The sequence below is a fragment of the Felis catus genome, chromosome B4, assembly GCF_018350175.1.
Source record: "Felis catus isolate Fca126 chromosome B4, F.catus_Fca126_mat1.0, whole genome shotgun sequence".
In the NCBI taxonomy this organism is placed as follows: domain Eukaryota; kingdom Metazoa; phylum Chordata; class Mammalia; order Carnivora; family Felidae; genus Felis; species Felis catus.
Window position 1 is genome coordinate 485335 of NC_058374.1, and position 15124 is coordinate 500458.

A 15124-nucleotide genomic window follows, 5' to 3' on the forward strand; every position below is an offset into this window, starting at 1 on the left:
AAATTAAATTGTTAATTAAAAAAGTTTCCTGGGGTGCCTTGGTGGCTCAGTCAGCTGAGCATCTCACTCTTGATTTGGGCTCAGGTCATAATCCCAGGAACACGGGATCGAGACCTTTGTCAGGCTCCATGCTGACAGTGTGGAGCCTGCTTAGGCTTCTCTCTCTCTCTCTCTCTCTCTCTCTCTCTCTCTCTCTCTCTCCCTCCCTCTCCCTCTCCCTCTCCCTCTCCCTCTCCCTCTCCCTCTCCCTCTCTCCCTTTCCCTCTCTCTATCCTTCTGTCCCCTTCCCATGTTTGTGTGCTCTCTCGCTCTCTCAAATTAAAAAAAATATATTAAAAAAATAAAATAAAATAAAGCCTTAAAAAAACAACTCCCAACAAACAAATGTCCAGGATCAGGTGGCTTCACATTTAAAGAAGAGTTAATAACTATTCTTCTCAAATTAATTCAAAATAGAAAAGGAGAACTTCCAAATTTATTCTGCAAGGCCAGTGTTACCCTGATACCAAAACCAAAGGCACAAAAGACAGAAAGACAGAAAGAAAGAAAGGAAGAGAAAAGAAAAGAAAACTACAGGTCAATATCCCTGATAAACGTAGATGTGAAAACCCTCCTCTGTAAGCTACTTACAAACCAAATTCACCAATACATTAAAGGATTATTCACCAAGATGTGATTTATATATACAATGGAATACTACATGGCAATAAGAAAGAATGAAATCTGGCCATTTGCAGCAACATGGATGGAACTGGAGGGTATTATGCTAAGTGAAATAAGTCAATCAGAGAAAGACAGACACCATATGTTTTCACTCATATGTGGATCTTGAGAAACTTAACAGAAGACCATGGGGGGGGGAGGGGAAAAAAGTTACAAACAGAGAGGGAGGGAGGCAAACCATAAGAGACTCTTAAATACAGAGAATTGAGGGTTGATGGGGGGTGGCGGAAAGGGGAAAGTGGGTGATGGGCATTGAGGAGGGCACTTGTTGGGAAGGGCACTGGGTGTTGTATAGAAGCCAATTTGACAATAAATTTTTTTAGAAGGATTATTCATCAGAATCTAGTGTAATTTATTCCAGAGATTAAAGGATGACTCAATATCTGTAAATCAATCAAGGTGATACATCATATTAACAAAACAAAGAATTAAAATCATATGACCATCTCAATAGATGCAGAAAAAAAGCATTAGATAATACCTGTTCATGATAAAACTCTCAACAAAGTAGTATTAGAGGAAACATATCAAAACATGATAAAGGTCATATATGGCAAACCCACAGCACACATCACAGTCCATGGTAAAAAAAAAAATGGAAAGTTTTCCCTTTAAGATCAGGAACTACACTCTTGGCATTTTTATTCAACATGATACTGGAAGACAAACCATGACCCCCAGACAAGGAAATAAGATAAAAGACATCCAAATTGGTAAGGAAGAAGTAAAACTCACTACTTGCACATGACATGATACTATATATAGAAAATCCTAAAGACTCCACCAAGAATCTATGACAATAAGTGAATTCAGTAAAGTAGTTGGATATCAAATTAATATACAGAAATCTACACTTCTATGCATGGATGTCAAGGAAGTAAAAATAGAAATTAAGAAAACAATCTCATTTACAATTATACCAAAAAGAATAAAATGCCTAGGAATAAATTTAACTGAGGCAGTGAAAGATTTGTATTCTAAAAGTACAAAACAATGATGAAATAAGTTGAAGAAAACATAAAGAAATGGAAAGATAAATTGAGCTCATGGAATGAAAAAATTAATGTATTTAAAATGTTTATACTATGCAAAGCAATCTACAGATTCAAGGCAATCTCTATCAAAATACCAATACTATTTTTCACAAAAGTAAAACAAGTAATCCTGTGGATTTCTAAGGAACCAAATAGTCAACACTATGGAGATTCCTCAAAAAGTTAAAAATAGTACTATCCTATGATCCAGCTATAGCACTACTAGGTATTTAGTCAAAGGATACAAAAATACAGATTCACAGCAATACACACACCCTGATGTTTACAGCGGCATTATCAACAATAGCCAAACTATGGAAAGAGCCCAAATGTCCATCTACTGATGAATGGCTAAAGAAGACATGATATATATATACAATGGAATGTTACTCAGCCATCAAAAACAATGAAATCGTGCCATTTGCAATGAAGTGGATGGAGCTAGAGTGTATTATGCTAAGCAAAGTAAGTCAGAGAAAGACAAATATATGATTACATTCATATGTGGAATTTAGAAATCAAAACAGATGAACACAGGGAAAGAGGAAAAAAAGAGAGAGGGGGAAGCAAACCATAAGAGTCTCTTTTTTTTTCTTTTTTAAATATAATTTATTGTCAAGTTGGCTAACATACAGTGTATACAGTGTGCTCTTGGTTTTGGGGGTAGATTTCCATGATTCATCACTTACATACAACACCCAGTGCTCATGCCAACAAGTGCTCTCTTCAATGCCCATCACCAATTTTCCCCTCCTCCCTGCCCCCCATCAACTCTCAGTTTGTTCTCTGTATTGAAGAGTCTCTTATGGTCTGCTTCCCTCCCTCTGTTTGTAACTTTTTTCCTCCTTCCCTTCCCCAATTGTCTTCCGTTAAGTTTCTAAAGTTCCACATATGAGTGAAAACGTATGGTATCTTTCTCCGACTGACTTATTTCACTTAGCATAATACCCTCCAGTTCCATCCACGTTGCTGCAAATGGCCAGATTTCATTCTTTCTCATTGCCAAGTAGTATTCCATTATATATTATAAACCTTCTTTACCCATTCATCAGTTGATAGACATTTAGGCTCTTTCCATAATTTGGCTGTTGTTGAAAGTGCTGCTATAAACATTGGGGTACATGTGCCCCTATGAATCAGCACTCCTGTATCCTTTGGATAAATTCCTAGTGCTGCTGTTGCTGAGTCATGGGGTAGTTCTATTTTTAATTTTTTGAGGAACCTCCACACTGTTTTCCAGAGAGGTGCACCAGTTTGCATTCCCACCAACAGTTCAAGAGGGCTCCCATTTCTCATCCTCACCAGCATGTTGTTTCCTCAGTTGTTAATTTTAGTCACTCTGACTGGTATGAAGTTGTATCTCAGTGTGGTTTTGATTTGTGTTTCCCTGATGATAAGTGATGTTGAGCATCATTTCATGTGTCTGTTGGCCATCTGGATGTCTTTGGAAAAGTATCTGTTCATGTCTTCTGCCCATTTCTTCACTGGATTATTTGGTTTTTGGGTGTTGAGTTTGGTGAGTTCTTTATAGATATTGGATATATGTCATTTGCAAATATCCCATTCCATTGGTTGACTTTTAGTTTTGTTTTGTTTTTTTTTATGAAATTTATTGACATATTGGTTTCCATACAACACCCAGTGCTCATCCCAAATGAGCCCTCCTCAATACCCATCACCCACCCTCTCCTCCCTCCCACCCCCTCCTCCCTCCCACCCCCCATAAACCCTCAGTTTGTTCTCAGTTTTTAACAGTCTCTTATGCTTTGGCTCTCTCACACTCTAACCTCTTTTTTTTTTTTCCTTCCCCTCCCCCATGGGTTCCTGTTAAGTTTCTCAGGATCCACATAAGAGTGAAACCATATGGTATCTGTCTTTCTCTGTATGGCTTATTTCACTTAGCATCACACTTTCCAGTTCCATCCATGTTGCTACAAAAGGCCATATTTCATTTTTTCTCATTGCCACGTAGAATTCCATTGTATATATAAACCACAGTTTCTTTATCCATTCATCAGTTGATGGACATTTAGGCTCTTTCCATAATTTGGCTATTGTTGAGAGTGCTGCTATGAACATTGGGGTACAAGTGGCCCTATGCATCAGTACTCCTGTATCCCTTGGATAAATTCCTAGCAGTGTTATTGCTGGGTCATAGGGTAGGTCTATTTTTAATTTTCTGAGGAACCTCCACACTGCTTTCCAGAGAGGCTGCACCATCGGACAAAGGGCTAGTATCCAAAATTGACTTTTAGTTTTGATGATTGTTTCCTTTGCAATGCAGAAACTTTTTATCTTCATGAGATGCCAATAGTTCATTTTTGCTTTTAATTCCCTTGCTTTTGGAGACGTCAAGCAAGAAGTTCCTGCAACTGAGGTCAAAGATGTTGTTGCCTATTTTCTCCTCTAGGGTTTTGATGGTTTCCTGTCTCACACTTAGTTCTTTCATCCATTTTGAGTGTCTTTTTGTGTATGGTGTAAGAAAGTGGCCTAGTTTCATTCTTCTCCATGTTGCTATCCAGTTTTTCCATCACCATTTGCTCAAGAGACTGTCTTTTTTCCATTGGATACTCTTTCCTGCTTTGTCAAAGATTAGTTTGCCGTACACTTGTGGGTCCAATTCTGGGTTCTGTATTCTATTCCATTGGTCTATGTGTCTGTTTTTGTGCCAATACCATAATGTCTTGATGATTACAGCTTTGTAGTAGAGCTAAAGTCTGGGATTGTGATGCCTCCCACTTTCATTTTCTTTTCAACATTATTTTGGCTACTTGGGGTATTTTGGGGTTCTATACAAATTTTATTATTGTTTATTCTAGCTTTGAGAATAATGCTGGTGCAATTTTTATTGGGATTGCATTGAATGTGTAGATTGCTTTAGGTAGTATTGACATTTTAACAATATTTGCTCTTTCAATGCATGAGCATGGAATGTGTTTCTATTTCTTTCTGCCTTCTATTCCCTTCCTAAGTTTTCTATAGTTTTCAGCATACAGATCTTTTACATCTTTGGTTAGGTTTATTCCTAGGTATTTTATGGTTCTTGGTGCAATTGTAAATGGAATTGATTTCTTGATTTCTCTTTCTGTTGCTTCATTATTGGTGTAACCAATTTCTGTACATTTTTTTTGTACCCTGTGACTTTGCTGAATTCATGTATCAGTTCTAGCAGCTTTTTAGTGGAGTCTTTCAGGTTTTCCATGCAGAGTATCATGTCATCTGCAAAAAGTGAAAGTTTGACTTCTTCTTTTCCAATTTGGTTGCCTTTTATTTCATTTTGTTGTCTGACTGCTGAGGCTAGGACTTCCAACACTATGTTAAACAACAGCAGTGAGAGTGGACATCCCTGTCATGTTCCAATCTCAGGAGGAAAGCTCTTAGTTTTTCCCCATTGAGGATGATATTAGCTGTGAGCTTTTCATATATGGCTTTTATGATGTTAAGTTATGTTCCCTCTATCCCAACTTTCTTGAGGGTTTTTATCAAGAAAGGATGCTGTATTCTGTCAAATGCTTTTTCTGTATCTAGTGACAGGATCATATAGTTCTTATCCTTTATTTTATTAATGTGATGCATCACATTGATTGATTTGCAAATAATGAACCAGCCCTCCAGCCAGGAATGAATCCCACTTGATCACGGTGAATAATTCTTTTTATATGCTGTTGAACTTTATTCGCTAGTATCTTGTTAAGAATTTTTGCATCCATGTTCATCAGGGATATTGGCCTGTAATTCTCCTTTTTATGGGGTCTCTGTCTGGTTTGGGAATCAAGGTAATGCAGGCTTCATAGAATGAGTCCAGAAGCTTTCCTCCCATTTTTATTTTTTAGGACAGCTTGAGAAGGATAGGTAATAAATCTGCCTTAAATGTCTGGTAGATTTTCCCTGGGAAGCCATCTGTCTCAGGACTCTTATTTGTTGGGAGATTTTTGATAACTGATTCAATTTCTTTGCTAGTTATGAGTATGTTCAAATTTTCTATGTCTTCCCATTTGAGTTTTGGTAGTGTGTGGGTATCTATGAATTTGTCCATTTCCCCCAGATTGTCCAGTTTGTTAGAATATAACTTTTCATAGTATTCTCTGATAATTATTTGTATTTCTGAGGGGTTGGTTGTGATGTGTCCAATTTCATTAATGATTTTATCTATTTGGGTCCTCTCTCTTTTCTTTTTGAGAAGTTTGGCTAGGGGTTTATCAATTTTGTTTATTTTTTCAAAAAACCAACTCTTGGTTTCACTGATCTGTCCTACTGAATTTTTGGATTCTATATTGTTTATTTCTGCTCTGATATTTATTATTTCTCTTCTTCTGCTGGCTTTGAGGTTTCTTTGCTGTTCTGCTTCTAGTTCCTTTAGGTGTGCTGTTAGATTTTGTATTTGGGATTCTTCTTGTTTCTTGAGGTAGGCCTGGATTGCAATGTATTTTCCTCTCAGGACTGCCTTTGCTGAATCCCAAAGGGTTTGGATTGTCATGTTTTCATTTTCATTTGCCTCCATGTATTTTTTAATTTCTTCTTTAATTGCCTGGTTGACCCATTCATTCTTTAGTAGAATGTTCTTTAACCTCCATGTATTTGGAGGTTTTTTTTTTAACTTTTTTCCTATGGTTGATTTCAAGTTTCATAGAATTGTGATCTGAAAATGTGCATGGGTATGAACTCAGTTCTTTTATGTTTATTGAAGGCTGTTTTGTGACCCAGTATGTGATCTATCTTAAAGAATATTCCACGTGCACTCAAGAAGAATGTGTATTCTGCTGCTTTTGGATGAAAAGTTATAAATACATCTGTCAAGTCCATCTGATCCAGCGTGTCATTTATGGTCATTGTTTCTTTATTGGCTTTCTGCCTAGATAATCTGTCCATTGTTGTAAGTGGAGTTTTAAAGTCACCTGCAATTACTGTATTCTTATCAATAGGATTGCTTATGTTTGCGATTGATTTATATATTTGGGTGCTTTCAAATTGGGTGCATAAACATTTATAATTGTTGGTTCTTCTTGATGTATAGACTCTGTAATTATGATATAATGCCCTTCTTCATCTCGTTACAACCTTTAATTTAAAGTCTAGTTTGTCTGATGTAAGTATGGCTACTCCAGCTTTCTTTTGACTTCCAGCAGCATGATAGATAGTTCTCCATCCCCTCACTTTCAATCTGAAGGTGTCCTCAAGTCTAAAATGAGTCTCTTGTAGACAGAAAATTGATGGGTCTTGTTTTTTTTAATCCATTCTGATACCCTATGTCTTTTGGTTGGAGCATTTAGTCCATTTACATTCAACATTATTATTGAAAGACATGGGTTTAGAGTCATTGTGATGTCTGTAGGTTTCATGCTTGTGGTGATGTCTCTGGTCCTTTGTAGTCCTTGCAACATTCCACTCACAAAGTCCCACTTAGGATCTCTTGTAGGGTTAGTTTAGTGGTCATGAACTCCTTCAGTTTTTGTTTGCCTGGGAAAACCTTTATTTGTCCTTCTATTCTGAATGACAGCCTCGCTGGATAAAGGATTCTTGGCTGCATATTTTTCCTACTCAACACATTGAACATTTCCTGCCACTCCCTCTGGTCTGCCAAGTTTCAGTGGACAGGTCTGCTACTATCCTTATGTATCTACCCTTGGAGGTTAAGGCCCGTTTGTCCCTAGCTACTTTCAAAATTCTCTCTTTATCTCTGTATTTTGCCAGTTTCACTCTGACATGTCATGGAGAAGATCAATTCCTATTACGTCTAAAGGGAGTTCTCTGTGCTTCCTGGATTTCAATGTCCGCTTCCTTCCCCAGATTGGGGAAGTTCTCAGCTATGATTTGTTCAAGTACACCTTCCACCCCTTTCTCTCTGTCTTCTTCTTCTGGAGCTCCTATAACATGGGCATTATTACATTTTATTGAATCACTTAATTCTCTAAGTCTCCCATTGTGGTCTAGAATTTTTTTTTTTAGTTTTTTTCTCAGTTTCATCTTTTTCCATGATTTTATCTTCTATTTTACTTATTCTCCCCTCTGCCTCTTCAATCCTCATTGTAACCACATCCAGTTCATTTTGCACTTCATTTACAACATTTCTTAATTCATCACGACTATTTTTTAGTTCCTTGATCTCTTCAGCAATAGATTCTCTGCTGCCTTCTATGCTTTTTTCAAGCCCAGCATTAATCTTATGACTATTATTCTAAATTCTTGATCAGATATATTGTTTATATCTGTTTTGAGCAATTCTTTAGCTATCATTTCTTCCTGGAATTTCTTTTGAGGAGAATTCTTCCATTTCATCATTTTGGCTAGTTTTCTGTCCTTTATGTGTTTTAAAAGCTTGTTATGTGTTCTGCACCTGCAAGCACTACTATATTAAAGAGGTGTCATACACTGTACAGGGCCTGGCCCTTCAGGAAATGTTTTTTGGAGTGTGTTACATTCTCTCTGTTGTTGTGACTCTGGTTGCTTTATCTCCCTACTCGTAGTGATGGTTTCAACCCTCCACCAGTTGTGCTTTGATTTGTTCATTGAAGTAACTCTGGGGGAAAAATTTTTAAAATTTTTTTTTTAATGTTTATTTATTTTTGGGACAGAGAGAGACAGAGCATGAACGGGGGAGGGGCAGAGAGAGGGGGAGGCACAGAATTGGAAACAGGCTCCAGGCTCTGAGCCATCAGCCCAGAGCCCGACGCGGGGCTCGAACTCACGGACCGCGAGATCGTGACCTGGCTGAAGTCGGACGCTTAACCGACTGCGCCACCCAGGCGCCCCTGGGGGAAAAATTTTTAAATGGGGTGGGCAATGGTGGTGGAAGAGGTCTTATCCCATACAAAGAGAGAAATGACAGGGGCAGGGGAAAAAAAAAGAAAAGAAAAGAAAATTGACCATGTGGAGAAACTATACAGCTTTATACAGACAGAGAGAGGTAAATAAAGAAATATAGAACAGGTGTAAAGAGAACAGATTAAATATATCTGCTTAAACAAACTGACAACCAGAATAACTAGATTAGAGAAGGAAAGAAAGAAAAGTGAGAAAATTTTTATATTTATATTTATATTTATATTTATATTTATATTTATATTTATATTTATATTTATATTTATATTTATGGAGAATCATATTTTTATATGTGGAGAATTTTCCAAGAACTAAATCAGAAAATGCAAAACCACTAGGTGCCTTGGAACTGGTGGTGTGCTGGTCTAGAGGAGGGGCTGTCTGTTTGGTCAGTGTTAATCTTGTTCAGGTAGAAACACAGTTATCTGGTGTGAAGGGGCGTAGTGTAGGCAGGTCCCACCTCCACTGTGGCCCCTTGTCCTTTCCCTGAAGCCCTACCTTGTTGGTGATGGGGAGAAAATGGTGACACCCAAGTCTCTCCTCCCCGGACTGGGTGTCCCAAACTACTCTGTTCAGGCTGACCTCACAGTGGTGTGCGGGTGTGAGCTAGCTGTTTTGGTTTTTGTTTTTTGTTATTTGTTTTCTGCTCCACAGTCTCTAGCACCTCCCTGGCACTCGTCTGGAATTCAAACACTCATCTCAAAGGATCCTGCTCTGCACTCCCCAGTACCAGGAAGTGCTGCACCCTGCCAATAAAGGGCCTCTGGCTCGTGGGTGCAGGCAAGGATCTTTGTCCTTGGAACGGCTATATACTTTCTTCCCACAGCACTCAAGGGAGGGGATTGCTTTCTCCCACTGAACACTGTGCCTCTGAACTAGTTACCGAGCCCGGGGCTGGCTCCCCTCCTCCCCAGGTGCATGAACAGGGCAGCTGGCCCCAGTCTGGAGAAAGCTCTGCAGTTAAAAATTGGATCTTTCTCCATTTTTTTTCCAATACCCATCTGTGGTTTTTCTCTTGTTCAAATACAATCCTACACTTTCACAGCCTCTCTTTCTCTTCCTTTTGTCTCTCCACAGAAGTGGATCCCTCCCCTCTGTGTCTATGACACCCATTTTATCTCTCCCAGTTGGCAATCACACACCTACAGCCTGCCAGGTTGTCTCTGTGGACCCCTGAAGACGTGTCTGTGTTACTCTGCAGCCTGGACTCTTGGAATTCCAAGTCCTCTGGCCTCAACACTTCTGTGTTTGAGGGATGAGGGAACTTCAGGTCCCCCTACTTCTCTTCCATGTTGGAATCTCCCCCTTGGAGTCTCTTAATGATAGAGAACAAGTGGAAGGTTGATGGAGGGAGGTGGGGGGTAGATGGGCTAGATGGGTGTTGGACATTAAGGAGGGCACTTGTTATTTTGAGCACTGAGTATTGTAGGTAAGTGATGAATCACTGAATTCTACTCCTGAAACCAATATTGCACTGTATGTTAACTAACCAGTATTTAAATGAAAATTTGAGGAAAAAAAAGAAAACAAATAACCAAAGGAGTCTTGAGAAAGAACAAAGTTGGACATATCACAATCTCAAATTTCAAGATATATTACAAAACTATAGTAATCAAAGCAGTAGGTAACTTGCACAAAAATAGACACATGCATCAATGGAACAGGACAGACAGCAAGTGTCTCTACACCAGAAAGTCAAGGGTTATTCAACATACTAAAACCAAGCAAGCTATACACCACAATAATTGTTTAAATGAAAATGGGATCATATACGTTGATGCAGAAAATGCTCTAAACAAAATCCAATGCCAGTTCATGATATATACACTCAAGAAAGTAGGAATTAAAAGTAATGTGTGCAATAAACCTACATCAAACCTCATGTTCAATTTTGAAGACTGAAAGGTTTACTCTGAAATCAGGAACAAGGCTAAGATGCTGGCTTTCAACTGTTACTCAATATTATGCTGAAAGTTCTACCCAGAACAATGAGACAAAAAAAAAATGGTGTCCACAAGTGAAAGGAAAAAGTAGATCTAGGTCTATTCAGAGACCAGAGATGACATCATCTTATATATAGAACTTCCTAAAGAATCATCAAAAAAATGATTAGAGATAGTCAACTAAGTCAACAGTTACAGAACAAAATATTGATACACAAAAATCTCTCCTATCTGTATACACTAGCAATGAATCATCTGAAGAGGAATTTAAGGAAACAATTTTATTTCAGGTAATACCAATGTTAATAAAATACTTAGGAATAGATGTAATTAAGGTGCAAGACTTATACACTGAAAACTGTAATACACTGCTGAAAGAAATTAGAGGAAACATAAATAAATGTGAAGATGTCCATAGTGATAAAAAGACTTACTATTGCTAGGGATTCCCAGCTAGTTCAGTTAGTAGAGCGTGCAACTCTTGATTTCAGGGTCGTGAGTTCAAGCCCCACATTTGGCGTAGAGCCTACTTTAAAATAAATAAAACATTTTTCAAAAAGATTTACTATTGCTAAGTGGAAATAGTACACAATACAATTTGCAGATTCAATGTGATTACCAGGAAAATTCATTAAGGCTCTGGGAAGAATGCACAAGTTAATCCTAAAAGTCATGGAATTTCAAGGGACCACAAGACAGCCAAAACAGTCTTGGAGAAGAAAATCAAAGATGGAAGTTCATACTTTCCAATTTCAAATATTAATACAAATTCAAAGTAATAAAATATTGTGATACTGTCATAAAGATAATACATACAGATCAGTGGGACTTAATCAAGATCCCAGAAATAAGCTCTTCATTTATGGTCAACTGAATTTTGGCAAGGACGACAACATTACACTGGGGAAAGTATGGTCTTCTCAACAAATGGTGCTACACAACTGACTATCCATGTGCAGAAGAATAAAATTGGACATTTACCTCACATGACATACAAAAATTAACTCAAAATAGATTAAAGGCTTAAATGTAAAAGGTAAATATAAACTCTAGACGAATCAAATGAGGATAAATCTTCATGACCTTGGATTTAGCAGTGCTCTTAGATCTGAAGTCACAATCAAGAAAAGAAAAAGTAAAGAAATTTAATGTCATCAAAATTAGACACTTGGTATGTCACAGGATGCTATCCTGAAAGTGAAAAGGCAGCCCACAGAATGGGAGAAAATATTCTCACATTATTTATCTGGTAAGAGTCTGTTATACAGAATATGTAAAGAACTTTTACAACTCATCAAGACACCGAAAACAGCCTCAGTGAAACAAGCCACATGAAAAACACCACCCATACTGGCACCGTCTTGCTCCCTAAATCCATCCAGGTTACGCAAATAAGGTGAATTCTGGGGAACAATTCCAGAAGAAGAAACCGGATCAGAACCGAGAAACCTACTTCAGACAGTGAGGCAGGTGGGGCAGCCGAAGCGGGCCTGCGGTCGGGGTTATACAGTGGAAACAGCAGGGATTTTCTCATTCGCGGGGGGAGTGTCCCTTTTTGGGGTCAAACACACTGGAAGTGGTAAATGTGATGAAGAAACCCAGAGCCGGAGTGTCGGGATGACGAGTATCTGTGCGGCTGTGACAAGTTCACTGCACGTCTGCAATCACCGCAGAGAAAACTTACTCCTCCGCACCTTTGTGCGGGTCCCGCTCCACGAGCGGAGGCCAAGTCCAAGCCGGAGGCCGCGCGGCGCTCAGACCCCGCTCCCCCGCAGTGGAGGCCGCACGCGAGCAACAGGCGGTGGGAGGGTCACAGCGCTAGGATCGCGGCCATACGCACCAAACTCCCAGTGGCGCCATCGCAGACACGGAACAGACACCCCGACCCGCGCGGCCAGAGCGGCGGGAGCTTGAGCACCGCCCGGGGCACCGGCTCCCGGACCGCGAGCCGCGTGAGGACGCGGCAGGAACCGAGTCCGCGCAGAGCGGGAAAACGGACGCGCGGCCCCGCGGTCCCGGAAACCAGAGAGGGAAGACCCGACGGCCGCGCGCCCAGCCCCGCGGGGGACACAGTGTCACCAAGCACGAAGCCGAGCCGGACCCTTCCCCCGCTGGGTCCCATGAACACCAACCCTTCCCCCCCCCCCGCCAGCGTCCCCGCTCCGGAAGCTCCTCCTCTCCGGGCCTCGCTTTCTCCTCACCTGCTCCTCCTGCGGCGGGTCCTGAGGAGACCGGGTTCTTGTCCCTGTGGACGCGATCCCACGTCCTCTCGAAGTCTTCACAGCGGGTCCTGAGGAGACCGGATTCCTGTCCCTGTGGACGTGGGCCCATGTCCCCCCAAGCCTCCACAGTGGGGCCTGTGGAAACTGGGTTCCTGTCCCTGTGTCTGCAGCCCCACATCCCTTCAAATCCTCCACAGCGGATCCTGAGGAGACCAGGTTCTTGTCCCTGTGGACGTGGCCCCAAGTCCTCCCAAATCCTCCACAGCGGGTCCTGAGGAGTCTGGCTGCAGCTGGTGGAGATGTGAGGCCCACCTTCCCCCAAGCCTCCACAGCGGGCCCGTAGAAGCCGTGTTCCTGTCCCTGTGGGCATGGCCCCACGTCCCCCAAGCCCCAGAGAGGACTTCCCAAGTCCTTGGAAGGCTGAGCAGCTCGGGGAGAGCCGGAAGACCAGGGGCAAAGTGCGCATGCGCCACACGGGTGTGGGGACAGGGCTCGGCGCCCCCTGCGGGCCGTGCAGGTGGTGCAGGACATGCTGGGCCTGTGTTTCCGTGGAGGCACTGACCCCACCCTGGGCCCAACGGAATCCGTTAAATTTTGGAAATTCAAACTGAAATGGAGCCCAATATCCCCTGACTTCTCCACAAATAGTTAAGGAGCACTTAATTGGAAAGTGTATGAAATGAAATTAAATGTAGGCACAAAGTTTACAATCTTCTATTGCAAAACTGTAGATAAATTCAGAATTAAAACTATCAAAGTTATCTAAAAGAAATCATGAAAGAGAAGCTATGTGACCTTGGGTTCAGTGATGGGTTTTAACACACAACACTAGAAAGCAATCTATAAGAGAAAAAAATTAGTAACATGAACTTTAAAAAACTTGTACTCTGTGAAAGACCTTGTGTAGAGAACCAAAAGGCAAGCCACAAACTGGGAGGAAATGTTTGCAAAATGCATATATGATAAGGAATTTGTATTCAAACTATACCAAAAACTCTCAGGACTCAACAGTAAGAAAACAACCTTGGTGAAAATGGGTAAGATCTCAACAGACCCCTGGACAAAGAAGATATATAGATAGTAAATAAGCATACAAAACTATGCTCTACATCCTCTATCATTAGGAAATTACAAATCAAAACAACGGTGAGATAGTGCTGCACACCTGGTAGAAATGCTAAACTCCAAAAACAAGAACACCAGTTGCTGGATGGACAGGAACGATAGGAACACTCCTTCATGCTGGAGGTGTATGTACAGCCACTGTAGAGGGCATTTTGGCTAAATAAGTCCCACCTTAGGATCCAACATTCATGCTTCTAGTATTTAAACAACTGTTTTGAAAAACAATTTCCAAACAAAAACTCACGTGCAGTTATGCACTGCAGCTGTATTCATAATGGTTAAACACTTAAAGAAGTCAGGATATCCTTTAATAGATGAATGCATAAGCAAATGGGGGTACATCCATGTGAAAGAAGCAGAATATGCCACCCTAAAATATGCTTCTCTGGCACAAGGATTATTTGGGGATCATTAATTTTAAGAAACTGCAGACACAGGGGAATCTCTGAAAACTGAGTAGAAATTGCCCTTTGGTGAGCAAAATTTGCATTTATAAAGGAAAGCACCATTTGTAAGGGTGTCTCCCTTTCTACCAGGAATAGAGGAATGAGTAAATCTCAATAACCTGTTATCAAAGGAGAAAGCGCAAACTTAAATCTGTGTAACAACCATACATACCCTAGTTTACTGTGATTGGCCTGATGACCTCCCTTAACTGGCCTTCCCACCACCCAAACTCTTTTTGTCTTTGGCCAAAGATGGCCTGCGGGGTGATAGCTGGGCCATTTGGGGAAGTTACTCATCTTTCCTGAGTATCTCCCATCTATACAGGACATATACATGTAATTAAGCTTCTGTTTGGTTTTCTCCTGTTAATCTTCTATTGCAAGAAGGAGTCTCACCCAAGAGGCTAAAAGAGTAGAGGGAACGTTATCTTATAAAGTATGGTAGCTAACAGTTTGGAAATCACCACATCTGTAATCTGGAATGGAGTGATGAGTTACATAAATGGCAGGTAGTAGGAGCCATGTTTCTCATGGCTACAGTGGAAAGTAACAGATTAGCAAAGGGAGAAGATCACAAAACCTGTGTGGTGGTGGACCAGGTTGGAGACATCAGCATAAACTCATCTTTAGCTTAATATGGAAACAGACAATTCCCCATAGAAATTTTATAATTAGGTGTGTTTACATGCACATATAGGTAGGAATACATGCATATATTTCCTTGCATTGTCTGCTGAGCACATTTAGCTACCACATGTAAGACTTTAATACTCTTCTTTAATAGAAGGGACCAGGACTCTTTGAAGATATTG

The 15124-nt window shown here is 40.4% G+C and overlaps 1 protein-coding gene across 1 annotated transcript in view; it reads right to left on the reverse strand.

Moving 5' to 3' along the window:
- LOC123386798 overlaps positions 1-13272 on the reverse strand; it is a 99680-nt gene extending 86408 nt beyond the window's left edge. The window contains exon 1 of the mRNA XM_045062598.1: positions 12721-13272. Within this exon, the coding sequence (XP_044918533.1) occupies positions 12721-13272 (552 nt within the window). The remainder of the gene's footprint in view (positions 1-12720) is intronic.
- Between the last annotated feature and the right edge of the window lie 1852 nt (positions 13273-15124).